The sequence below is a fragment of the Schistocerca serialis genome, chromosome 8 (genome assembly GCF_023864345.2).
Source record: "Schistocerca serialis cubense isolate TAMUIC-IGC-003099 chromosome 8, iqSchSeri2.2, whole genome shotgun sequence".
NCBI classification, from domain to species: domain Eukaryota; kingdom Metazoa; phylum Arthropoda; class Insecta; order Orthoptera; family Acrididae; genus Schistocerca; species Schistocerca serialis.
Window position 1 is genome coordinate 102,994,758 of NC_064645.1, and position 27,026 is coordinate 103,021,783.

At 40.8% G+C, this 27,026-nt stretch overlaps 1 protein-coding gene across 1 annotated transcript in view; it reads left to right on the forward strand.

Moving 5' to 3' along the window:
* Nucleotides 1-12,750: 12,750 nt before the first annotated feature.
* The window catches only part of LOC126416853 (THO complex subunit 5 homolog), a 241,140-nt gene continuing 226,864 nt past the window's right edge, over nucleotides 12,751-27,026 (forward strand). The window contains exon 1 of the mRNA XM_050084736.1: nucleotides 12,751-12,843. Coding sequence (XP_049940693.1) covers nucleotides 12,751-12,843 — 93 coding nt within the window. The remainder of the gene's footprint in view (nucleotides 12,844-27,026) is intronic.

Consider the following 27,026-nt stretch of genomic DNA (forward strand, 5'->3'; position numbering starts at 1 on the left):
TCCACGTGATGACGTTGACAGAGGACAAATGTAAACATAAGTAGAATGCACACCAGTCACTCCGTCAGCCATCGTCAGTTTAAGAGTTGTGTGAGTAGAATGTACATCAACGAAGAGAAGGTAGAAATGCTACTCATCTATGGCGAATGTAAGTTAGCAGAACAGTAATTGCAATACTGTTTTCTTATGTACGGGTACATTTAGTACAGTAGTTTAGTCCTTTTAAATACTGTTGTGTAGAGTAGGCATACAGTAAATGCTGTACTTCCTACAAACTGCATCGACATAACGTTTCTTTTATTGTTGTTGTTGTTGTTGTTGTTGTTGTTGATGAAGGTAGGCGAAATGCTACGCAGCCGCAGAACTGTACAGAGAGCGATATCCTGACAAGAACCCACCTTCCCGTCGGATGTTTTCTCGTCTTGTTGCGACGCTTCAGGAAACTGGAAGTTTTAACCAACGACAACGCAATCGTCGTAGCACTCGCACAGACGAAGCTGCCGGATTTACTGTTTTGGCTTCCGTTGCTATGAATCCACATGTGAGCAAATGACAGCTTGAACACGAGATTGGTATTCCTGAAACCAGTGTACATCGTATTCTTACACGTCACCGGTTCCATCCTTACCATGTACACCTACATCATGAACTGCATGGGAATGATTTCCAGAATCGTGTACAGTTCTGTCAGTGGGCACAGCAGCAAATCCTCGCCAACACGAACTTCTCCAATGTTCTATTTATCAATGAATGTTCCTTCTCAAACAAAGGACAGGTAAATACAAGGAACATGCATTATTGGTCCAGTGACAGCCCACGATGGCTTAGACAGGTGGAACATCAGCATCAATGGAGAGTTAACGTCTGGTGCGGGATGCTTGGTACTGCAATTACTGGCCCTTAATTCATCAGTGGTAGTCTAAACGGCACAGCGTATGCCAACTTCCTCTGACGAACTCTTCCTCCTCTTCTGGGTGAAGTGCCGCTAAGAACTAGGATGCTCTTGTGGTATCAACACGATGGATGTCCAGCACATAATGACTTACGTGCACGTCGTGTTCCGATCTGAAGGTATCCTGCCAGATGGATTGGTCGCGGAGGAACAGTTGCTTGTCCTGCTACGTCTCCTGATTTAAATCCCCTGCACTTTTATCGTTGGGGATGCATTAAAGACAGTGTCTATCGCGATATTCCAACAACTTCAGAAGACATGCAAGAATGTATCATGCTTGCTTGTAATCTTCTTCAGCAGGCAACAGTGGAAGCAGTAAGTAATTCAACGGATGCACCAGTGTATCGCTGTCAAGGGTCAACACTTTGAGCACCTTTGAATGTTCTACTCCTAGGCAATGGTACAGGAGAGTCAAAGCCAATTTTCTGTTATGTTTTTACTTGGTTTTCATTTGTTTTCTGACAACTCCAGCAAGTGGGCGAGTTTGTGATTCCGGGCTCAAAGTCAGTGTTATGTTATGTTATTAATAACGTTATGTTGGAGTTAATGGTAGACTGTGATACATTTTTGAATAGGTCTTTAGGAGAGGAAATGAAGTACCGAATAAAAAATACAGGATGCCATTTAAAAAAGTCATATAGTTGTTCATATCATTGTAAGAAATAAAGCTACAACGAAGGCAATCATGCTGACTGATGTCCCCCTGACGGCTAAAGTACATTTTCTTGAAACACTTTGTAATCTGCATCTGGACAAACAGTTATTTAGGTTGGTCAAGATGAGTGGGACACCCTGTGCATTCGTTACGGCCTGATGGCGTAGAATTGAAGGGTTTGTACCATTCGGTAATTCCGATAATACGTTTATGTATCGTGACCTACTCGGTATACAGGTTTTTTAATGTGTATCCATTCACAGATTGTGATTGCGTGGTGACATGATCTATGGCTTCATGGTTTTTACTCTGGAAAGCAGGTTGAATACATGTATGTTCCTTTCTATTTTTGTATGATCCTGATCCTTATATAAATTATCCCGGCTACATGTACGTCTTGTTTCTCATCTACATGCAGGTGTGATCGAGAGATTGACCCTCTGTTCCTTTACTCCATCAGATATTTCTGGCGTTTCTACTATTTTTGGGGTTTTTGACTGCGGGATTTTTACCCTGTACGACGTCAAGCTGCTACTTGGTGACTTTTTAATGTTAAGCAGTGTTCCAAACCGTTCGTTCAGTGTTGCGGGAACTGAGAAGCCACATTATTTGTTTTCTTGCCTTCGGTTTCCTTTACCGGGAGTTAACACACCAGTATGTTCTTTTGCTCGTGTAGTGTTTCAATTATCTTTCCTTGACGCCATACACTACATTTGACGTGGAGCTTTGTCTGCTACATCGTCCATATTCTGTTTACTTTCATTTAGCCACAACTTACATGAAACTACATAACCATGTTTTCCTATTGGTTACTTCCGCCTGTTACTTTTTATGACTCGCTGCTTTTATCGGTTCAGTTTTTAGGATAATAATTTTCTTATTAACATCTTATTCTATTTCTTTTAGTAAGTAATATATTTGGAGCCTGCAGATGTTGCTATTTTTGTGCAATACTACTTTTAATTGTACTATGTGAAATTTAGTTACGTGTTCCTTAATTCAATTTTCTATAATATAATGCGAAGTTTGTTACCCATAGTTGTATGCAACTTCAGCTGTTGTATTGTTGTTACAACGTAGTTCATAGGGCCTAATAATAGCACAACACAATAGAATGCCGAACCCAGTTCAAAATGGCTCTGAGCACTATGGGACTTAACATCTGTAGTCATCAGTCCCCTAGAACTTAGAACTACTTAAACCTAACTAACCTAAGGACATCACACACATCCATGCCAGAGGCAGGATTTGAACCTGCGACCGTAGTAGTCGCGCGATTCCCGAACCCAGTTGCCTCTGGAATAAATTAGAGATGAAAATATAGATGTTGTTTCATTTATTGCTGGTATATATCGACTATCGTCCTACCATCGCTGCTAGCAACGATGGCTAACGAAATTATGCAATAAATTGCGAAAAACCGTCGAAGTTGCAATATTAATTTTCTCATTATCATATCATCAACTGAGCTATACAATACCTCCCATTACGACAGTCATATGGATGGTATTGCATAGCTTAGTGGATGATTTGATAATGACCTTAGGGCTTGAAACTAGTGACCAATAAAGAAAATGAATATTGAAACTTCGATAGTTTTTTGCTGTTTATTTCATAATTTGGTAAATCATACAGTTGCTGACGTCATGCCTTTCAGAATCCTGGAAATTAGTAAAATTAAGATGGATAAAGTTAAGGTATTTAATAGTGTAGGAGATGGCACAGTAGTTGGAAGAGTGGTTAAACGTAATGTATCGTGTCTTGAAAAGAGATTATGAGAACCAAGAAAATTATAACAAGGGTTATGGAATGTGGACGAATTAAATCAGGCAGTGCTGAGGGAATTTGATGAGACATCGAAAGCAGTAGATGAGTTGCATCGTTAAGGCAGTAAAATAACTGACGATAGCTGAAGGAGAGGCGATATAAAATGCAGGTTAGCGATACCAAGGTAAACATTTGTCAAGAAGATAAATTAACGCTGAATACACACTCAGGTGACAAAAGCCATGAGATACCTCCTAATACCGTGTCTGGGCTCCTATTACCTCGCATAGTCCAGCAGCTCGACGCGGCATGGACTTTACATATCGTTGGAAGTCCCCTGCAGAAATGTTGAGCTATGCTGCTTCTATAGCTTTCCACAATTGCGAAAGTGTTATCAGCGCAGGATTTTGTACACGAGTTGGTCTATAACACTTACTGCTCAATAGATAGTACTGTAACGGGAAAAGCCAAATACAGCACTAAACTGCGCCGTTTGTTATAATGGCACAACGTGTATTACCGAATATGCTATTACGTTGCAGTAAATCTTACCCTCTGGGAGGATTTAAGTAAATTGACCGTGAGTTACCTAATGGATTTGGATAATCGAACCTGAATTTAATATTACAGTAGAAACTAGAAATCTAAAGATTAAAATTCGGAAAATTTCTTAAGTAACCACATTTACTTAAATGAAATAAAATACGGTCTCCAGCCTAATTAGGCATAGTAATATGAAACATTACTTTTAAAGAATCTGTATTGAATTAAGGTAAAGGAAAGCTACCATTACTTCTTTCCCAGAGAAGTTCAATAAAACTCTACTAGCAGTTATAAATAGTATGTGCAAGTTCTCACAGGAACAATTGACACTTCTCTTCTCAGCAGTAATACATTGTCATATATAAATTATCTCATCATCAAATGTTGTGAAAGACACTACTAGGCCAAAAATGGACATGGACATAGTCCTGTTTCAATAGTTACTTTTCATATACTGCAAATATAATTAAAAATCACTGTCAACAGGATTTTTACGCTCACTATGAAGCAATCTTATTTCTATTTTTATGAATAAAAATAATTACTGTAACTTTATCTTTCATAGGCAAAGACTTAGTTGGGGCCCTCAAACTACCTTTCCAATGTTTTACAACACAAAGCGCACAAAACCCAAAATTTACTTCAACTGCAATTAATATATTCATTATTCAAGAATGTTTCTTCTTATTAAGCAACACTAAAGTGGAGATTCTCAAACTGACCATTACACTAAAGCAAACTAAACACACTTTTCTGAGACGATTTGATAGATGCAAATTTAGGTATTACTTTTTCACAAATTTCACTCGCCTTGCATGGCTTTTAAAACAGTTAATCCAGGAAATTTTCTCTATATAATTTTAAGTATGACTTCAACTCCATTTACACTCTAACTAACTTCACAACAATGTGCTGTCTTATTGCCATTAACACAACCAGTAACTTTCACTAACAGAATTTAATGCAGTTAATCTTTTAAGCACAAACACTTTGTAACAAGGCAAACCAATCACTATGGAGGTTTTCATAAATGCAACCCTAACTTCCTCCCTTATCTTCAATTGAAACTAGAATATCTCTTGACATTTTTTTGTATTCAGAATTGTACAAATAATCAATCATTTATTTTCATTAGATTTTAACACACAGGGTACTCGGATGTCAGTATTTGTGTGGAGTAGATCCTAAGAGATATCACGAGAGGAACCAAATCAAGGATGGAATACAAGTTTCACAGAATTTGCCTTATTATTGCAAATTAAACAACACTTACACGCACTGGTTCATACCGGGTGATCAAAAAGTCAGTATACATTTGAAAACTTAATAAACAATGGAATAATACAGATAGAGAGGTAAAAATTTACACACATGCTTGGAATGACATGGGGTTTTTTTAGAATGAAAAAAAAGTATTGCTAGATGCGTAAAAGATCTCTTGCGCGCGTCGTTTGGTGATGATCGTGTGCTCAGCCGCCACTTTCGTCATGCTTGGCCTCCCAGATCCCCAGACCTCAGTCCGTGCGATTATTGGCTTTGGGGTTACCTGAAGTCACAAGTGTATCGTGATCGACCGACATCTCTAGGGATGCTGAAAGACAACATCCGACGCCAATGCCTGACCATAGCTCCAGACATGCTTTACAGTGCTGTTCACAACATTATTCCTCGACTACAGCTATTGTTGAGGAATGATGGTGGACATATTGAGCATTTCCTGTAAAGAATATCATCTTTGCTTTTTGTTGCTTTGTAATGCTAATTATTGCTATTCTGATCAGATGAAGCGCCATCTGTCGGACATTTTTTGAACTTTTTTTTTTTGCTCTAATAAAACCCCATGTCATTCCAAGCATGTGTGTCAATTTGTACCTCTCTATCTACATTATTACGTGATTTATTCAGTTTTCAAATTTATACTGACTTTTTGATCACCCGGTACTTTGACATAAATGTGACCTCTTAAATTTGCTGAAGTGATGGCACAATATTGGAGGCGGCTACATGGCGGCCACCTGGTCTTTCCTCTCGATGTAATTTGCTCTATTAACTTCTTCTTGGCGAAGATACTTCCAACAATAGAGCCTTTTTCATTAATAGAGCACCATTTTATAGCCGTACACACATCCGAGGCCTTTCCATATTAATCCAGGTACTGGATGCCACCCTCGGCACTTGCGCTGTTCACTCGCTAGCTGCTCAGACCAGACTGTCCAGTAGCTAGCTGCCGACTGACTGTGTCCTCTCATGTGTTCTCTCACTTGGCGCGCAGACTGAGCGCCATATCCACCTCTTCCTAGCGCGCCAACTCACTTCCGTTGCAGATGGGAAGTACTGTTGCTTTTCATTTTATACAATGCAAGTCTCTAGGTATGAACCAGCTTATACATAGTTGCAAGAAAACATATTTAATAAAATTCCAAAATTTAAACACATTAATAAGTCAAAATAACATAACCATAATTAAATACTACTTTTCTCCAATTAATACAAAGAATTTAAATGGTGAAGAGAAAACATTTTACAGAACTTTCCACTTCATTACAATAGGTCAAAGACATTACATAGTGAAAAATACATACTTGACATTGAACAGAATTGATCAGTACAAAATATTTGCAGTATTAATTATCATTTCCCATAAATGTTCGATGGGATTCACGTTGGGTGATCTGGGTGGCCGAATCATTCGCTGGAACTGTCCAGAACGTTCTTCAAATCAATCGCGAACAACTGTGGCCTGGTGATATGGTCCATTGTCATCCATAAAAATTCCATCGTTGTTTAGAACATGAAGTCCATGAATGGCTGAAAATAGTCTCCAAGTAGCCAAACATAATCATTTCCTGTCAATGATCGCTTCAGTTGGACCAGAGGACGCAATCATTCCATGGAACCACAGGCCAAACCATTATGGAGCCATCACCAGCTTGCTCAGTGCCTTGTTGATGACTTGGGTCCATTGCTTCGTGGGGCGTGTGCCACACTCGGACTCTGCCATCAGCTCTTATCTATTGAAACTGGTGGCTCATCCGACCAGTCCACGGTTTTCGAATCATCTAGGATCCAACCGATATGATCACGACCGCAGGAGAGGTGCTCCAGGCGATGTCGTGCTGTTAAGAGAGGTACTAGCGTCGGTCGTCTGGTGCCATGGCGCATTTACGCCAAATTTCGCCGCACTGGCGTAACGGATACGTTCGTCGTAGGTCCTACATTGATTTCTATGGTTATTTCAAGGAATATTGCTTGTCTACTAGCACTGACAACTCTACACAAACGCCGCTGCTCTCGGTCGTTAAGTGAAGGCCGTGAGCTACTGCGTTGTCTTTGGTGAGAAGTAATGCCGGAAATTTGGTGTTCTCGGCACACTCTGATAGTGTGGGTATCGGAATACTGAATCCCCTAACGATTTCCGATATGGAAAGTCCCTTGTGTCTAGCTCCAACTATCATCCGCATTCAGAGTCTGTGAAACCTTTTCACATGAATCACCTGACTATAGCTTCGTCAGTGCCCTGGGCTTTTATAGGTTGTGTACGTGAAACTACCGTCATCTGTATACTACCGTCTGAATATCACTAAGCCATCTCCGTGTAAACTTAAGTGTTACGAAGCCTTTTCTGAACGTTTTTTGTCTGAAGTGTATGAAAGTGAGACGTGGACATAAGCAGTTAAGACAAGAAAAGAATAGAGGCATCTGAAATGTGGTGTTACAAAAGAATTCACAATATAAGGTAGGTAGATCGAATAACTAACAAGTTCAGTACTGAACAGGAGTGGGGAAAAAAATATCTGCCTCAACTGGACCAAAAGAAGAGATCAGTTGATAGGACACTACCTGAGGCATCGTGAATAGTTTATTTGGTACTGGATGGAAATGTCTGTGAGTGGAAGAAGGGGGGCGAGGGGGGGGGGGGATGAAACTTGTAGAGGGTGACCGAGGCTTAAAAACAGTAAACACCTACTACTGCATGTAGGTTTCAGTAGTTATTCACGTTTGTACAGAACAGACTAGGGTACAGTCCTGCATTAGATCATTGTTCCGACTCACGATTGCAACAACAGCAGCAGGTAACAACACTGATCATGTTATGAGATTCTCTTATTATCGCCTTTGAATCAGTTGTATGTTACACATAGTTTTTAAATTTCTGGACGAATGCTTTACAAAAACAGTATGTCCCTGAACTGCAATTTCTTGGATGTTAACCTTAAAGCAAAGCAGTAAGCAGTAATGTAAACAAATTATTATTATTCCTATTGTGTTAAAATATTTTCTATATTTTGTTGTTATTATTATTACACTGATCTGCAAAACGTAAGAACGAAAGTAACTTTCGTATGATGTGTAATTCTCAAGAAACATAGCTCGATGAAATTTGGACAATACATGGAAAGAACTGCTACAGCATAGTACGTAAGATAACAGGAACAAATAGTCAATGAGACGAACAGAAATGGCACTTTTATTCAAAGACAATAATTACACTGAAGTAACCACGATTTACGATGTTCGCCTGGACATTTATAAAGGTGGGACACGGTTCTTGATAGGTGCGTGATCAGTACGGACGGCAATACGTGCTCTGCAACGGAGATCTTGTGGGAGTGCGTTCCATTCTCCACCACACCGATTGACAAATACTGGATGATCGTTGGTGTATGTGGAAGTGCTGTGGTACGTCTTCCTAAACCATACCACACGTGCTGAGTGGGATTTCAGTCGGGACAACTGACAGGGCAGTCCATTCGCTAAATATCCTCTCGTTCCAAGAGCTCCTCAAGCTGCTCTGTTCGATGTGGTCACCCATTGTCGTCGATAAAAAAGAAGTCATGGTCGAATGCGCCCCTGAAGAGAACCACATGCGGAATCAGTTCGGAGTCACAAGAAGTGGGCGAGTGTACTGTGTTCAAGGATCTCGAGGTCAGTATGCCATTCAGCATTATTCTTCCTCGCACCGTAACGCGGACCACCAGAACGATTATTTCCGGAAATTTTCCTAGACGCACTACGAGTTCCTGCCGTCCACAATATGAGGGTGCGTCCAGAATCACTACTGAGGCTGAAACTGCTGTCTGAGAAGCGCATGTAACCCCACTGCTCGTTGGTCCTGTCCCTATGCTCTTGACACCGTGGAAAACGATGCCGCCGATGTGCGGGTGTCAACGAAACACAACGCCCTGGTCGTCCGGCAAGGAGACCACCCCCATACAGTCGGCGTGCCTCTGTGGAGTGTGTGACTGCATGCCTTTGCGGTGCTGTTAAATGTGGTTGCAGTTAAAACAGCTGTTTGACGTGGGTCGCCTCTTGTCTGTTGCACAATGTATCGGTCACCTATTGCTGCAGTTGACCTTGGTGGACCACCTCCTCCTCTTTGGGCAGCACTGCCTATAGTTCAGAAAACTCCCCATGCACGATAAGGCCGTCGCCACATGGACCGTGTATCCGAACGTTGAGCGTTGAGCGTGCCGAGTTTCTGACGTCATAGCGTGCAATAGCGCGTTCGGGAGTCTTTCCCAACGTGCAGAGCAATATCTGGCATGTCGGATATTCTGAGCGTGCGTCTGAGCGTTGACCAATGAGATGGCACAACGCCACCTACGTCACATGCACGCCGTCTCCCTTCAGTACAGAGTTGTGAGGTGCCATATTGGCATACATTTCAAGCCTATATGTACCGGGTGATCAAAAAGTCAGTATAAATTTGCAAACTTAACAAACCGCGGAATAATGTAGATAGAGAGGTAATAATTGACGCACATGCTTGGAATTACATGGAGTTCTATTAGAACCAAAAAAAAGAAAAGAACAAAGTATTGCTAGACCCGTGAAAGATCTCTTGCGCGCGTCGTTTGGTGATGATCGTGTGCTCAGACGCCACTTTCGTCATGATTGGCCTCCCAGATCCCCAGACCTCAGTCCGTGCGATTATTGGCTTTGGGATTACCCGAAGTCGCAAGTGTATCATGATCGACCGACATCTCTAGGGATGCTGAAAGACAACATCGGACGCCAATGCCTCACCATAACTCCATACATGCTTTACAGTGCTGTTCACAACATTATTCCTCGACTACAGCTATTGTTGAGGAATGATGGTGGACATATTGAGCATTTCCTGTAAAGAACATCATCTTTGCTTTGCCTTACTTTGTTATGCTAATTATTGCTATTCTGGTCAGATGAAGCGCCATCTGTCGGATATTTTTTGAACTTTTCTATTTTTTGGTTCCAATAAAACCCCATGTCATTCGAAGCATGTGTGTCAATTTGTACCTCTCTATCTACATTATTCCGTGATTTATTCAGTTTTCAAATTTATACTGACTTTTTGATCACCCGGTATATATGCCGTTTCTGAGCACCAGCAAATTGAGAATCACTGGAAAACCCGTTGTTAACTGTGTGATTCGTTCCAATAAAATAATGAGAAATATCATATTCGTGGCAAAAGAATTATTGTAACTTGCGTGTTATGAGAGTAGGCTATTTAAAGCCAGCGACACACTGAAGATCCACCCAAAACGCATTGATCTTGGTACAATTTGTTATAATTAAATTTCAATTAGTAACATATCTACGATTAAGGTTTTCTGCAGGAGGTAACATACTATGATTAGAAATTAGGAGCCTGTTATCGGTGCAGCGTAATAAATAGCGTCAGTGCCCGCTGTAGAGTTGTTTCATGGGGCGGTGGTTCGCGTTTTGCCAGTTCCAAATTTTTTCCTAACATTCGCGTTTTTATTGTGTCCTGATACTTTATTATTGGTTTAATATGAGTATATACTACAATATTTGATGTAAGAGTAAGTTCGCCTTTTTTTTTGAGGGGTGACTTTGTTCGATTGGCTTAACCTAAAGGACAGCTTGCGCTACTTGTATAAACATATTTTGCTCCTTTTTCTTTTACGCTTCGTAATTCACATGTTGCAAAGATTCTGCTACTGGGTAGGAACACTTGGGTTGGGTTGTTTGGGGGAAGAGACCAAACAGCGAGGTCATCGGTCTCACCGGATTAGGGCAGGACGGGGAAGGAAGTCGGCCGTGCCCTTTCAAAGGAACCATCCCGGCATTTGCCTGGAGCGATTTAGGGAAATCACGGAAAACCTAAATCAGGATGGCCGGACGCGGGATTGAACCGTCGTCCTCCTAGGAACACTGATCAAATAAGACTGACCTTGGGGTTTTTACTAAAATGTGGGAATGATGAAATAATGTTTATCTTATGTGGAGAAGTATTCCAAATTTATACCGCACTGTTTGCATTGGAACTTTTATAAGCCTGTGTCCTTATTGATTGGACATGGTACTTTCCTTTTCGTGGACGATGGAGGAAATGTGCGTTTTAATACAGCTAATGTGGGAATTTTACGCGCGCCCGTTGAGTAAACAATGTGATTTACGAACTAGAAACATCCCTCAACTGCCGCTGGAGTGCGTTGCGATCGCGTATACCACGTTGGGGCGCACTTACCGTATGCACAAGTCATATCGTTCCTGAGCGTTCAGCAGCACGTTGAACTTGGCACGTTTAACGTTAACGTTCGACAGCACGGTCCGTGTGCCGACGGCTTTAAGCAATGGTGTGAGCAATACCAGACTCCTGGGCTACACTTCTCACACTTCATCTGTCTTGCAGTTTTCCAATGATTCATCAACGTTTGAAATCACATAAATGTTGATGGCCGACTTTTAACGTGTGGATGTCCATTCAGTATCTTCTCTGAGTTTCGAAGGATCGCCAACTGTGTTTTTTAACTTTCTGGTGAATTTTTTTTTCTAACTGTCCTCCATGAACGTCCCTGTGTTAGTCTATTATTTGCCTCCATTTTGTCCCATTAGTCTGTTTTAAGTTCTCCTTTATCGCCTTATGTATGTAACATTTTATTCTTATTTTAAGTTGTCATGTCACTCGGCTGAAGAGCGGCGGATTGTGCCGCTGACAGCCCTCTCTTGCCCATATGGGGCAGGGGAATGAAATCACAATAAAGGAGAAAAAAACATAAATGTCGTCTCCAGGCCAGGTTTTAATGAAAAATAACACCACAGTTCACCTTAACTGCTTGTTAATTGACAAGCAGCTTTTTCCCATTCGTCCAACCGCCTCGTCTTGCGGGGCCAGCCCCATTTGGCGTTACAGTCACGCTCGCGTCAAACCACGTGACGATCAGCTTTCTGTGCTCGACTAGGAGAACTCTGACAACATGCTACCGCACTTTCACTGAGTAGTTAAAATATTATGTTACTTAATCTGTCTCGTCCTTAAGTTCTGGAGAGCAGTGCATTAGAATAGAAGCTGTGCCACGTTAAATGAGGGAGCGACTTCAAGTAACATTTTTGTGGGCGATGGTTAGGGTTGGGAGCAGGGGGAGATAGTATCAAAATGTCAGTTCCTCCTCCCTTCCCAACCCAAGAACCGAACCCTACGCCCGAGCCTGCAAGTCGTGCTCGGAAGTAAATCGAAACACAACCAATGGACTACAGTTCTTCTACGTGGGAACTGAAGCGTGAAACAACAAGCAGCAAAGTGCACAAATACCAATAAGAGCAGTCCAGGGAACAAAAGACGGGGACGGACAGGGGCAATTAAGTGACTGGGAGCGCACTCAACGAGAGGCGCCCCGATCCGGTAGGTAAGACCAGCTGCATCTCCGTCACGGTCGCATTCTTTCCGCCGCCCTCCTTCTCCTCGGCTGCTCGGGCAGTGGAGAAAGGAAGTGCGCCCTGTCTGAGCTTTTGTCAGTGCGGGGTTGGGGGGTGGGGGGCGGGGGCGCACTGCAAGCGGAGGCTAATTAGCAGAGGGCCGCCTCCGCCGGGGGCGGCAGCGGAGATGGCGGCAAATGGAGCAGAAGAGGACGGCCTTCCGCCTCCGGTCGTGGCGGGCGGGGGCGGCAGCGGCTGCGGGCTCACTTCCTCGCCTCGAGTAACTCTCCACTCGGCAAAGACATTTGTAATGTCTCTCCTCCAAGACGAATGGCGACCGGTGGCTCGTGAAACGACGTTATTAATCACCGGGACGCAGACATGGACTTTGCTGTCCTTTTTTTTCTTTTTTGATAAACTACAGGCTTTTTGTGCGATAATATTGTTTAATATTTGTCCAGTTCTATGCAGAATCGGAGAGGAAAGGAATATGTGGAAAACACTGATAAGCAGAAGGGACAGGATGATAGGACATCTGCTAAGACATGAGGGAATGACTTCCATGGTACTAGAGGGAGCTGCAGAGGGCAAAAACTGTAGAAGAAGACAGAGATTGGAATACGTCAAGCAAATAATTGAGGACGTAGGTTGCAAGTGCTACTCTGAGATGAAGAGGTTAGCACAGAAACGGAATTCGTGGCGGGCCGCATCAAACCAGTCAGTAGACTGATGACCAAAAAAAAAATTGTCCAGTAAATACATTTAAAACGCATAAACATGCAGAACATTTTGAAGTAATTACATACAGTATGATAAGAATAATAAAACTTTGAACATAGCTGCTAAGGTTCAGTGACCGTGTCAGAATTATATTGTAACAAATAAGCCCTCGCCGGCCGCGGTGGCCATGCGGTTCTAGGCGCTGTAGTCAGGAACCGCGCGACTGCTACGGTCGCAGGTTCGAATCCTGCATCGGGCATGGATGTGTGTGATGTCCTTAGGTTAGTTAGGTTTAAGTAGTTCTAAGCTCTAGGGGACTGATGGCCTCAGATGTTAAGTCCCATAGTGCTCAGAGCCATTTTTGAAATAAGCCCTCGGTCACAAATATTAAGTCAAAATTGACCTGGTTTCGACGATACTATGAGCGTCGTCTTCAGAATTAGACTGCATGAGGAAATCTGAATCAAAGATCAAGCAATGGCTTTATACAGTCAAAAAAGTTTTTATTTCGCAGCTGCAGCTGTTCGTTGAGAATGAGGCCATCATGTCGAGTGAGATGTTTGAAAATCTCCAATTCCTCTAAGACATCTCATGCCATCATCTCATGCAGTTTACCGAAATGTTGTTTTCCTGTCACATCTTTGCTGTTTTCTTGTATGTCATAACTAACGTTTTTACGTTACAAAATGTATCTCTACTTAAAGCAGATAAATATGTAACTTCATCCTGTTATTATTAATGCTTACGTTATGTCTGAATCAGCTGCACCACAATTTCATATGTCTAATTTTGAATGTACAGTAGCCTAGTTGTTTCTGCGGCTACTAGATGGCGCTCGTAGCAACACCATGTTTACTTGCCCACACTTTCTAAAGTGGGCACCTCACTCTTGTTGCAACCCTTGTCCACAGTACGAGCAGCCCTTAGCGGCTCGCCATCTGACAAGTGTTCATGACGTCGCCTTTCCGGCTGAGATCTTTTTTAATATGTGACTTGTAAGTACTGCATCTTTTCGAGTCAGTACACACTTTAATTGTATTAATGTACTATATACCTAATGTTTTAGTACAGTTAGCCTAATTCTGAAGACGACACTCATAGTAGCGTCCAAACCAGGACAATTTTGACTTAATATTTGTGACCGAGGGCTTATTTGTTACAATATGATAAGAATAACATTTTGTCTCGTATCTTATAACTACATTCACACACGTTGGCTACTAAGAGGTAGAGTGTACATAGAGAGGCTGTAGCACGTACAACTGCCCACGTCGTGTTGTGCCGACTCCACTGTAGCTTGAATGGATTTTTAAGTTTGTTTTATATGCCCGACTTCTAATTTCACCACACAAGACTCCAGGGTTGAGTAGTTATTGCCCGATGACGACACGCAGTACAGTTTGTTAAAGCGGAGTTCGCCGTTATTAATTATGTTTTTAGATTTAATTTTATTACCCGTACAGAGACTCAACGTTCCTTTGTTTCACAGCGCGTCGTCAAAATAAGTATGAAATGCTAATGTCTTTGCAATACATAATGTCGATTATTGAGTTAAGGTTCGTACCTATTTTGCCATTTTAGAGAAGAGAAACCTTAAATGCTTCTGCTTCTATAGTCTCAGTATCAAATGTTCACTAATTTCAATTTACTTCCTATCTCAGTTCAGTATTTAACACAAATTATATATCAATGTCATTTCAGGGATATTACGTCGGTTCCACACTAACGGAATATCACGTAATTGTCATCTAACATCACTTTTATTAATAATCGTTTTTCTTATGACGTAAATGTTAATGAATGATCACTATCTAGGAGGAAAGAGGGATTGACCCTAATCATGAGATAATAGCTTTTAATGAGCCCGCAATCGTTAATTAAATAAAAAGTTACGTTCAAGGATGATATGCGAACAACTTTCGTTACGTCCGTTTTCACGTATCTGTCAAAACTAATCCTGTCGCCCACAATTCAAATTAACACTGACGTTAACCCCTTTTGTCGTAACATAGAATCGTAAATATTAAGTGAAAGTTTATTCTAGTCCCCGAATTAATTCCTTTCAGATACGCGCACGACCGAACAGCAGAACGGAAAAAAAACGACTTGTTATAACAACCGAACAACGCAATGACGTTACATTACGACAATGTCCGCCCAATGAACATCTCTTTGACTTTATCTTTTCTACTCTGCTTGATTAAATTATTCCTAATTACAATTTATTCAGCTATTTAACGAAAACATCTAACAAAAAATAAAATAAATTTATCCCAACGTAAGAGATCCGTTATACACGTTGTTTAGCAATCCTTGCAGTACCGCAGTGCACTATTAGGCTGGTGCATATGTTCGTGGCGTTTATCCATAAGTTTAATAAACACAGCAGATGCACATATCAGAGACTTTAGTCATCAATTATATATTCTCCTTCTCCGTTCACAGCAGTATGACAAAGCCGGAGTAAACACAGAGGTGTCCAAAAGAATGTATCCACTGTTTAAAAGTCCATAACTTACAAACTAATTGACGGATTTGTCTCATTTTTGGTGAAAGTGTAGCTTAAAGTCCAACTTAAAGATATCACTGTAGGTGTTCGAAATGGTCACCATTAACATCCACACACAAACGATGTCGCCGAACTGCAGAACGAACTACTGACTCCAACGTGTTCAGTTGGATATTTGTACATGAATGTACGATGGATTCTCGAAGTTCATCCAATGTGCGTGGCTTTTGTCGATAAACGACGTCTTTTAGTGTTCCCCATGGGCAAAAGTCCAGAGGAGTTAGGTCTGGGGAACGTGATGGATACTGCACAGCACCTCTACGGCGTATCCATCTTCCTGGTAGATTTTCGTCGAGATACGCCCTAACACGATTTTGGTAGTGGGCTGGGGCACCATCTTGTTGAAAGTAAACTCTTCCGTCTCCACACAAGTCTCGAATGGCAGGTAAAATGGATGTCGAAGCTTCTGAAGGTACACCTCACCGGTAACTGTGCCGTCAAAGAAGAATGGGTAAGACAATCCACACCACACATTTACTCCTGGCTACACCTCACCGGTAACTGTGCCGTCAAAGAAGAATGGGTAAGACAATCCACACCACACATTTACTCCTGGCAAATTCACGGCTTTGTCCACATGGACGTTAGGATTTTCGGCGGCCCAGTAGATGCAATTGTGGCGATTTACTATGCCATTGAACTGTGCCTCATCAGACCACTCAATCATCTCTGCAAACTCTTCATCGTTGTGCACCATGTTAGTAAACCACTCGCAGTACTTCATTCTACGATCTGGGTCGTCCTCATTCATTTCGTGTAGGAATCGTGGGATGTAGCACTTCCACATTGCTGTATTCAAAATTCGCCGAACACTTGAGCGACTCACTCGAGTTTCACTGGCACGCTGTCTCACAGACTTCTGTGGTGAGCGAGTGAATTGTTGTAACAGACGACGGGAGTTAGCTCGATTTGTTACTGTTACAGGTCGTCCAGATCGTTGTCTGCATACATCTTTAACACAGCCTTCGGCTTCAAATTTGTCTCGGATGCGACGAATCGTTAAACGTGTCGGTGGCTCTGTTTGATACTCATTTCGCCATTGCCGTTGAACCTCATTAATGTTTTCGTACTTAAAATACCGCTTCAAAACTGACTTCCTTTCATCGAATGTAAGCCTTGAGCCAGCCATGTTTATTCGAGTAACTAGGTGCAACTAAGAACAAAACACTGACTATCTGGCGACTGTCATCTGACAAAACAAAACAACGCAGTGACGATTGCCGGAACTACAAACTATTACACTACCAAAGATGAGACAACTCCGTCAATTAGTTTGCAACTTATGGACTTTTAAACAGTGGATATATTTTTTGGACCCCTCAGTATTCGATTCCGCGACTGTAGAAATCACGCGAAGAACTCATCGAGCCGAGTTCGGAGCGCATTCATCGGGAAAGGTAACTACTTGAAGATTGTTCCATAGAGAGTGGGAAACGTGACAGTCTGAGGGCGCAATATTAGATGATTAAGGTGAGTGTGGAATAACTTCCCAAACCAGCTCCTGTACAGTGTTTGTTGTCGGTCTAGCAGAAAGCGGGCGGGCGTTACCATGGAGTGGCATCACTTCACGCAATCTTCCTGGTCGTTGTTCTTGGACTGCGTCTGCAAAACCTCTCAAATGTTGACAGTCGGACACGGTGGCCGAGCGTTTCTAGTCGCTTCTGTCCGGAAGCGCGTGACTGCTACGGTCGAAGGTTCGAATCCTACCTCGGGCATGGATGTGTGTGATGTCCATAGGTTAGTTAGGTTTAAGTAGTTCTAAGTTCTAGGGGACTGATGACCTCAGATGTTAAGTCCTATAGTGCTCAGAGCCATTTGAACCATTTGAATTGTCGAAACTACGAGGGGTGTTTGAAGAGTCCATACAAAAATAAAAACTACTTACTTGTTTGGGGTAAACCTTTATTTTCGATTTAGTCTCCTTGTAGACTTATACACTTCGCCCACCGATGTTCTAACTTGTTGATCCCTTCCGAATAATAGTAATTGTCCAAGTCTGCTAAATAGCTATTATTTGCTGCAATTATCTCCCCATTTGAATAAATTTCTTCAAATTTGGGAACAAATAGTAGGCCGAGGGAGCCACCTCTTGAGAATAGAGGGCATGTGAAGCGAGTTGGAATCCTGTTTGCATTAATTTTGGGTCCACAACTGCTGAGGTGTGTGTTGGTGCACTGTCGTGATGGAAAAGGACTTTTTTGTGGTGCAATCGCCGGCGTTTTTCTTGCAGCTCGGTTTTCAAACGATCCAATAACGATGAATAATATGCACCTCTAATAGTTTTACTCTTTTCCAGATAGTACATGAGGATTATCCCTTGCGAATCCCGGTCGCCATAACCTTCTCGGCGGAAGGACTGGTCTTCGCCTTTTTTGGTGCAGATTCTCCCTTGGTAAACCAGTGTTTATATTGTTGTTTGGTCTCAGGAGTATAGTAATGTATCCATGTTTCATCCACAGTGAAGAAACGACGCTTAAAGTCCTGCAGTTTCTTCCTGAACAGCTGCAAACCATCCTTTCAACACTTCACACGATCCCGTTTTTGGTCAAACGTGAGAAGCGTGAGCAATCGCGGAACCCATCTTGCGGATAGCTTTCTCATGTTCAAATGTTGGAGCACAATATTACGTACCCGTTCATTCGAGATGCCCACAGCAGTAGCAATCTCACGCACCTTAACTCTTCTGTCATCCATCACCATATCATGGATTTTATCAATGATTTCTGGAGTCGTAACCTCCACAGGGCGTACAGAACGTTCAGCATCACTTGTGACCATATGGCCACTCCGAAAATTTTGAAACCACTTATAAACTGTTGTAATCGAAGGTGCAGAGTCACCGTAATGTTTATCAACCTTCTCTTTAGTCTCCTGAGCAGTTTTCCCTTTCATAATGTTTAATCACTACACGATATTCTTTTTCGTCCATTTTTAGACAATCACTCGACTTCCTTGATTCACACGAATGCCAAACACAAAGAAATAGACCAATATGGCTGAAACTTGGTGTGCCTTCTTTCCAAAGATGCTACTAACAGAACATGAAATCGATACGCGCCGGTGGTGCCATCTCACGGACTTTTCGAATGCCCCTCGTATATGTCACCAGTGATGGGTATACCTCGGTGAAGTATTTCGTAGTACACCAAATCGTCGCGGTTCCACCAGATGCCTAATATCTTTTGTAGATGCGCAGTTGTCTTTATATGGGGAGTTGCTGCTTTCGTGTGGGCTCAACCATTCCTTTCTTTTCCTCACGTTAGCATAAAGACATCGTTTCTCGTCACCAGTAACGATACGGGACAGGAATGGTCTGTTGTTCACGAGCCAAGGGATGATGAGCAAGCAGAGATGTACATGTGGCCACCCACAGGTTCTTGTGGTTTTGGCTTTGAGCATGCAGTATCCATAAGCCCGACTTTTGAACCTTCCCCATTTCATGAAAATATCACACGCTGTTGAAATGATTACAGTTCACCGCTTTTGCCAGCCATAGCAATCGCAATACTAACATGCAGAATAAAAACGTTACCAACTCATGCACCTACCTAATATTATGCACCATATTTTCTGCAGCTTTTCTTAGAAGCGAAATAGTATGTGTCCGACCTCATAAGATAAGCTATGACAGAATTCGTTTTCGAGACCATGCCTAACTGGGGGGGGGGCTTCAATGTTTAACTGTACACACAAAACAACCAATACATCATTCTTAATGCATCTTATTTCAAGTGAGTACTGGTTAAAAATATTATCTGTAAGTGGTTTGGTACATTTGTGTTATATACCAGCACAGAAAGAGCTTCTGCGTTTTTAATTTTACTGAAAACGTGACTTTATTACCATGCCCCTTTGGTTTGTCTTTCAAAAACATGGCGAAGTGTTATCAGTTTTCATAGTGTTGCTCAGTTGATTTACTCAGGCAAAAAATTGAAGATATATTTTTGCTTTGTCTATAATAGGATATATGAACCCATGTTAATTTACAGGGCGAAAAATTCTGTGTATACATATTTGTAGAATTATTAGTAGAGACAAGAAGAAATACTTCCTTTATGTGACACAAATGTGATAAATGCAGCGTTTCACCGCTAAGAGTCCTTGATGGGTTTGATGCTAGACTTCCCTTACACCAACGTTCACAGTTGTATTGACATTCATGTGCAACACGTTGACAGTGGAACCTGATTTGCAACACGATCGCTTCTTATTGCTAGTACATGTAAGTTTTCAGTACTGCTAGCAAAATTCACATCCCTGGACAAACAATTGCATTATTGTTGTTCATGTTATATGACATTTTCATCAAATATTCTACTGATTTTTAGTAGTTCTTGACAGCTGACTAGACTCTGAGTCAGCACACATGCATCTCATTCACGCGGAGCCACGATGTAATAGTAGAGAGTAGTGGGGCTGAGTATGTTCTGCCTCAATGGGCCCATTGTTCTCCTTATCTAAACGAACCAGTCATTTATCATAGTGTCCCTATGTAAACAAACCATGCAATTTATGACCATAATGTAAATAAACCACTCACTTCTGCTGTTATTTATGTTTATGCAAGTCAAATTTATGACCAACGCTTTTCACCTAATCATAATGACCATAACTTGTGACAGACTATAACAACATGACTACCAGATGCTTTACAATTATCTTAATTATCATAATTTATGACCCAAGAAATGGCTTCCTCTCCTCCTCTACTCTGGGGGCATTATTCTATTGGTGGGATTTGACCATCACCACCAGTCCCCACGACCAGTCCTCAGGGAATGGTAGCCACCATTAGGTCATTTGTGCTCTGTGCATCAATTGATCACCATGAAACATCAGGTGGGACCAGCCACAGCCCCACTGCGGAATAAAAAGAAGAAGTATTGTTAATCCTTCCACCTCTCTCACTGGTCTTTATTATTATTAAGTGTGTGTTCCTTTATTATTTTTCCCACCATACAACAGACCCATGATGATGTGGTGGAGCACTAAGTCAACCAATAAGAGTTATGGAACTAGGAGAAGCAGTCATTCGAATTTGCAGCATTGGTACCACAGCAGCACACCAACGCCCTACATGATTTATCATCACACATCAGGTTCCCACTCCCACAGCAGCAACACCCATCCGATTTATCGTCAGACTTCGAGCCTGCATCCCAGCACCAGTAGCAGCATATCAATGATATATCATAGCTGGACACATAAGAAATCTACTTCAGGGACTTTGAGTTCCTACCATCACCAACATCAACACTGGTTATCGGCAGTTACAGTATCGTATCTTGCCTGCTAAAGTGGTGTTATTCTCTGTAGTGTGCAATCAAAATGTGAATGGGAGTAAATGTGTGTGACTTCTAGTGATGAGTTATCGTGCTAGTGTATGAAAATTCTCAAATTAGCGGCATGAAAGTAGTGATTTCATCTTATGAGTGGTACAAGGTATACCAGAATTTCGCGAAAATAACGACACTGTTCAATATTCAAGCACCTCTTGTGTTACTGGGCTGTCATGCAACATCTTTTGGGGACTATTAACAACCATTAAAATATACAACAACATTAATATTGCAAACTACACTCACTTTCAGTAATCAACTTTCAGAAGCTTGATGCCTACTGTCTCTGCCATCCAATGTGCTGTAAACGACTGTGTCGAGTGATGCAACTATGTACTAGGATTCTTTGTAAATGCGCTATATGCGATTACAAATCTCATCCATCAGAACAATGCAGATGACGTTTTTACTACTAATATCGATGTGTGTTAGGCTTCTGTAAATAGTATGTATGATACATCATCACTACCTTACGTTGCTAATGAAATATGTGAGTACAGGTACTTGCTTGTGCACCCTATAGTGTTTGCTGAAATCAAAAAAGAAAATAGATGAATGCTTATCTTTCTAAAATTTTTCATTTCTACTAGAATAATATGTGGACTAACCACGGTAGGTAAAGGTGTACAGTCGTAATAGCTCAGTCAGTAAGGTACTTGCACTAAAATACAGTGGCCATAATGACAATACATATATATATGAAAGAAAAACACAAATAAACTACTTAGAAAAAATTACTTTTTCCTTGTTACAGCAGTCACAGTGCAGTTTAAAAGGAGGAGGTCCATCAAGCCCACACTCCACACTCAACTGTAAATCCATAACACAATACTCAGGAATAAATGCCTCACTGTGAAACATGTGAGGTAAATTGTTCAAATCTGTACGTAATTGTACATAAACAGGCATCAGATGTTGAGGAAACAAATAATAGTCAACAGCCTTCAAATTATGACAAGACAAGAAGCACAGAACACACACTTTTACATTTAAGCCACACAAATATGTCATATGCATAAGCACTCCTCTTCCTTCTGATCGGATCCATAGCCTTGCAGTTGTAGCATCGTCATGTATCCAGGAATAATTTGTCCCAGAATACTTAGGATGACTGTAATTAGTAGATGACTCGAAATCACAATGTGCTGCAGTCATCATTTTCTGCTAGCAGTGACATAATTACTTCAAATTACTGAATGGTCGCTTCAGTGCTCAGAACACGCCGAATACACTCATTGCCACCTCTTATATTAACAGTTGACATTACTCTTACTACATCTGGCGTTGAGTATGATTCCCTTTTCATATTTTCAGACAGTATCTATGCGAGAACAATAACAATGAACTGACTGGAGCTCCATTTGTGATTCTTTCATACCTGAAAGTAGAGATGTTATACATTTATTTTTTTCGTTTTTTAATGCATACACTACTACATTACATATTAACAGAGACTGAAAAATTATCATGCTAGCCGAGCAAGAACTCTCAAAGATGAACCTGTTGAAACATACACTGCAGTCCTCTTCCGTCTCTATGAAGGTGGCAAGTAAGTGTTAGTGGCGATGTTTGCAGTTTTAGTAGGGGAATGTAATCACACGTATGGCCCTGACTCGCTCGAACAGATTAGGCAAAGCCATACGAGACACCTGACATGAAAACAATATTGTTTAACTCAACCTACAGTTTAAACATCAGTGATACTCAATGTGTCAGTGTGGGAATATCGTCAGATAGTGTGCTCTGTCGAGTGGTGGCTTTTCAAAACCATCAGTATACTGACACAAAAGACGTATTATCCCTGGTGGAATAGATTCTCCCATGTAATACTTCAATACAAATTACTCACATGTTCCATGGAGGTGCTCAAGCTCCCTCAGTGATATTAGGTGATCATACAATCTCTGCAGGGGACTTCTCACAAGTGGTTAAACTTCTTAAAGAGAGAAAAAGAGAATTCACTTGTCTCCAGGAGCAAAGACCTAAAAATATTAAGTACACCGATAATGCAATCCAGCATGCTCTAGACAAAGGACCTAGCTGGCAGCCATATGTATACAGATTCTACTAGAAAATAGGGACCAGTCTGATGGAGTTACCATGTAGAACTTTTCATCTGAGGGAAGAAATCATTGCTCAGCTCTATGACACATGCTGTGCACCAATACACGGAAATATATATGAACTGCCCATAGCTGATGTGGATACTGAACTACATATGTACATAAATCCAATCATGTGTAAGGACTTATAAATAAAATTGTAAGAGTCACACGAATGTTTCACTTTTCATTTTCTATAAAAATCCCTGGATGCTAATGAACATATATATAGTCACCACAGTGGATGATCCTGTAATGATACTGAAAACGAAAAAAAAAGAAAAAGAAGAATGGTTTGCTCCTTCCCAATACTATACAAGCGACAACAATAGACAACAGCAAAAGACCTCTATACTGGATCCAAAACAATAAACCATTGCTAAATAAGGCTAAAATGGCCTTCACGGTCTTTAGCCACTCATGGAGTAATGGAATCCCCATTGAGTCCATATGTTTTTATATTGAGGTAATAAAGCATGTGAAAGAAGTAAAGTTTCTTGAACTTGGCAACAGAAGTGGAGATATCTTAAAGCAATGGTGTTTATGTTATTAAGATTGCCACTAAGTCAGTAAGAAGCAGAAAAAGAACTGAGCGTTTTGCAGTTCTTGGCCTTGGCAAATGGATACAGAAGCAAGGACGTGGTAAAAAGTTATGATAAGATAAACAAGAAGCAACTTGACAAGTAAGTTGAAGTCAATCACAGCTAAGTATAACAATAATAAAAAGAATGTGGTTTTGACTTAGAATGGAAAGACGTCAGACTAAATCAAGAGATGTTTTTGTAGAGCAAGTAGTAAAATAGGTATCAAACAAATAACACGTTAAATTCAGGCTCTGTCATAAAATCAGCAATTGTAGGAATATGTTTCAGGATTTGAGTGTATATAGGATCAAATGCAGTTACTGCAGTAAACAGCACATAGGACAAATGGGGAGTAGCTTCAAAACTAGATTCAGGGAGCACACACACTCTTAGATCAAAACAATGAATGAGTAGAGTGAGTTCAATGAAAACACTTATTTTCGTATATATGATGACTTATTACGATGAGGATAGTTGCGTATGGATGTCAACAGTGACAGGAGAGAGTATGTGATGGAATATGTGTGCCGCATCTGTAATCGGGCTAGGAGCCCTCCTAAACAGCCAGTAATGTACATATTCCGCCTTTAACCCACCCTTGCTTGCCTGGTAGCCAGGCAGGCAAGCTGTCACACATTATCAGCAGAAAAAGCACGCTGCTTTATTCCCATCCAAGCCAAGCTACGCCGAACTCAAGCGTCTAAAAGTATCTTGCTTGCCTGGCCATACGCCCACTGTGCTACGCTAAACAGTAGTTTATTCTGTACATTTTCACTTTAATTTTTTTAATAGGTCTCAAAAGTCCTTTTTTATCCGAGGTCCAATGTAATATATATTCATTTTGGGTAATTGTTGGCCAGAAAATGGTGGATTTAATTTGTCCGTTTTTTTTGTCAGTATTTTTGGACGTATTTATTTCAGATGTGATCGGTTTTCCCTGCCGCATCACCTTCTTTTGACTAGTTCTGGCTATTATCAATGCATGTTTTCTGTAGTAAGCAGAACCATCATTGAAAATCTTCCACATCGCTAGACACTAACTAATGTTAGGTATTGAAAGTCTCGTTTTTGTAACCCTAGTGTGTTTCAGCTAAATAGGACCCCAGATATACCAATTTTAATTACTTTTCCAAGTATGCATATTGTAGGTTCGCTGAATTCATTAGAAATGACCAAAATAGCTCATTCTAAATACTCCACAAGCCTCTTAGCAAACACGAAGTTATTTTCTTATATCATGTTAATCTAAGCAATATATGTCCGAAAGAAGTAGTTTTTCAGTCATATTATGATGATTTTTTGCACTGTTTTGCATACCACCACAAGTATATATTTTTAGTTTGGCTTACGTTTTTTACCTTACTTTCCAGGCTTTAGATCCTTAGAGAGTGTTTTAGGTTGTTTTTATATTTTCAGGCTACTTATTAGGCCTCCATTAATATACAAATCCGGGAATGAAATTTATTTCTGGAATGTATGTGGGACTCTTACATTCAGCAACTTATAGCCTGTATTGTGTTAATCGATAGGAAATGAATGTGTTATTTTGCAGAACAGATTTAAATATTTACAAAATATTTTTCAGTTCCACTAAAAGAATTATTTCAGCCAAACGAGATCCTCCAAAACGTATTTCACTACTTTAGCAAACATAAGTATTTCAAAATTGTTTCTCAGCAACAATAAATATCATTTGAGACGATTAAAATCAAAAGGTTTAATGTCAAGTAAACATGAATTGTGTATATAATACGTTACAATGCCCTCCCTCGGCAATCCTCTCCAAAAAAGCGTAACAGAGGTAACTGCACACTTAAATACGAAATTTTAACTCATATTTTCCTATTTACTGTTTATGGTTTTTAATTCTGATGCATTATATTCTTAACGTGTGTACTGACTAGACTTTGAGTGAATTACACTGAGATCGTTAAGTCTTTCTGGATGAGAACGTGAAGATTTCACACTAATCATGTTTCCCACATAACTAACGACCCTCTCGCTAGAAGCACTCATTTCAGGTATATTTAATATTTTTCTTGCCAAACGAACAAGTTGAATAAGCCGTTGGGAGTTGTTCTACAGGGTGATTATAATTAAAGTTAAACTTTCAAACCGCTGTATTAATAACACCACTGGTCAGAATGACATCAAATTGCAACAGAATATCATCGGAGAAGGAGTAAAATGTATGGAAGAAGAGAAATAAATAGTTACAAAATGAAGCAACAGATGGCGCTGTAAGCATCATAATTTAATAGTGGTCGACTACAAATGACAAATAAATCATACAACAATGCCTAAGGTATACGGTTGACGTTTAACGAACTGTGCTACTCAGTGTGTATGGGTGTACAGGGTGTGACACTGTTAGTTACGCAAGCCCATCCACTATGGCACACGGGACGGGAAAAATCCGTTTTTAATTGTCCTTAGGCCAAAATCCGCATAAAAAACATCAATCACATGGTTTTTAATTGTCCTGAGGCCAAAATTTGCATAAAAATCATGAACCACGCCGGTTTTTAATTGTCCTGAAGCCAAAAACCGCATAAAAAGCATCAATCAGATCGGTTTTTAATTGTCCTGAGGCCAAAAACCACGTAACAAGCATCAATCACATCGGTTTTAATTGTCCTGATGCCAGAAACCGCATAAAAACCATCAATAAAAAACAAATTGGATTATTAATTTCCGTGTGATTGTCGCAAAACATCTTGAATATTCTGTCCACCGTTTTCTGTAACAAGTTGAAATCCAGAAACAGCTTGTTCCACAACTGATCGAAGTGTTTCCAGGGTTACGTTCAGAATCTGTTGCGCAATGCGTGCCTTCAATGCAGCTAAGTTTGCAATCGGAACACAGAACACAACATCTTTCAGGTAGCCCCACAGCCAGAAGTCACACAGATTAAGATCAGGTGATCGGGACAGCCAGGCCGTAGGGAAATGGCGGCTGATAATCCTAGCATTTCCGAAATGGCGCTTCAGCAGCTGCTTAATTGGATTTGCAATGCGCGGAGGTGCGCCATCTTGCATAAAAAAGATCCCATCCACACATCCACGCTGTTGGAGAGCTGTAATCACGTCACTGCGCTAAAGACACTCATAGCACTTACCAATGACGGTACAGGTAACAGGACCAGAAGC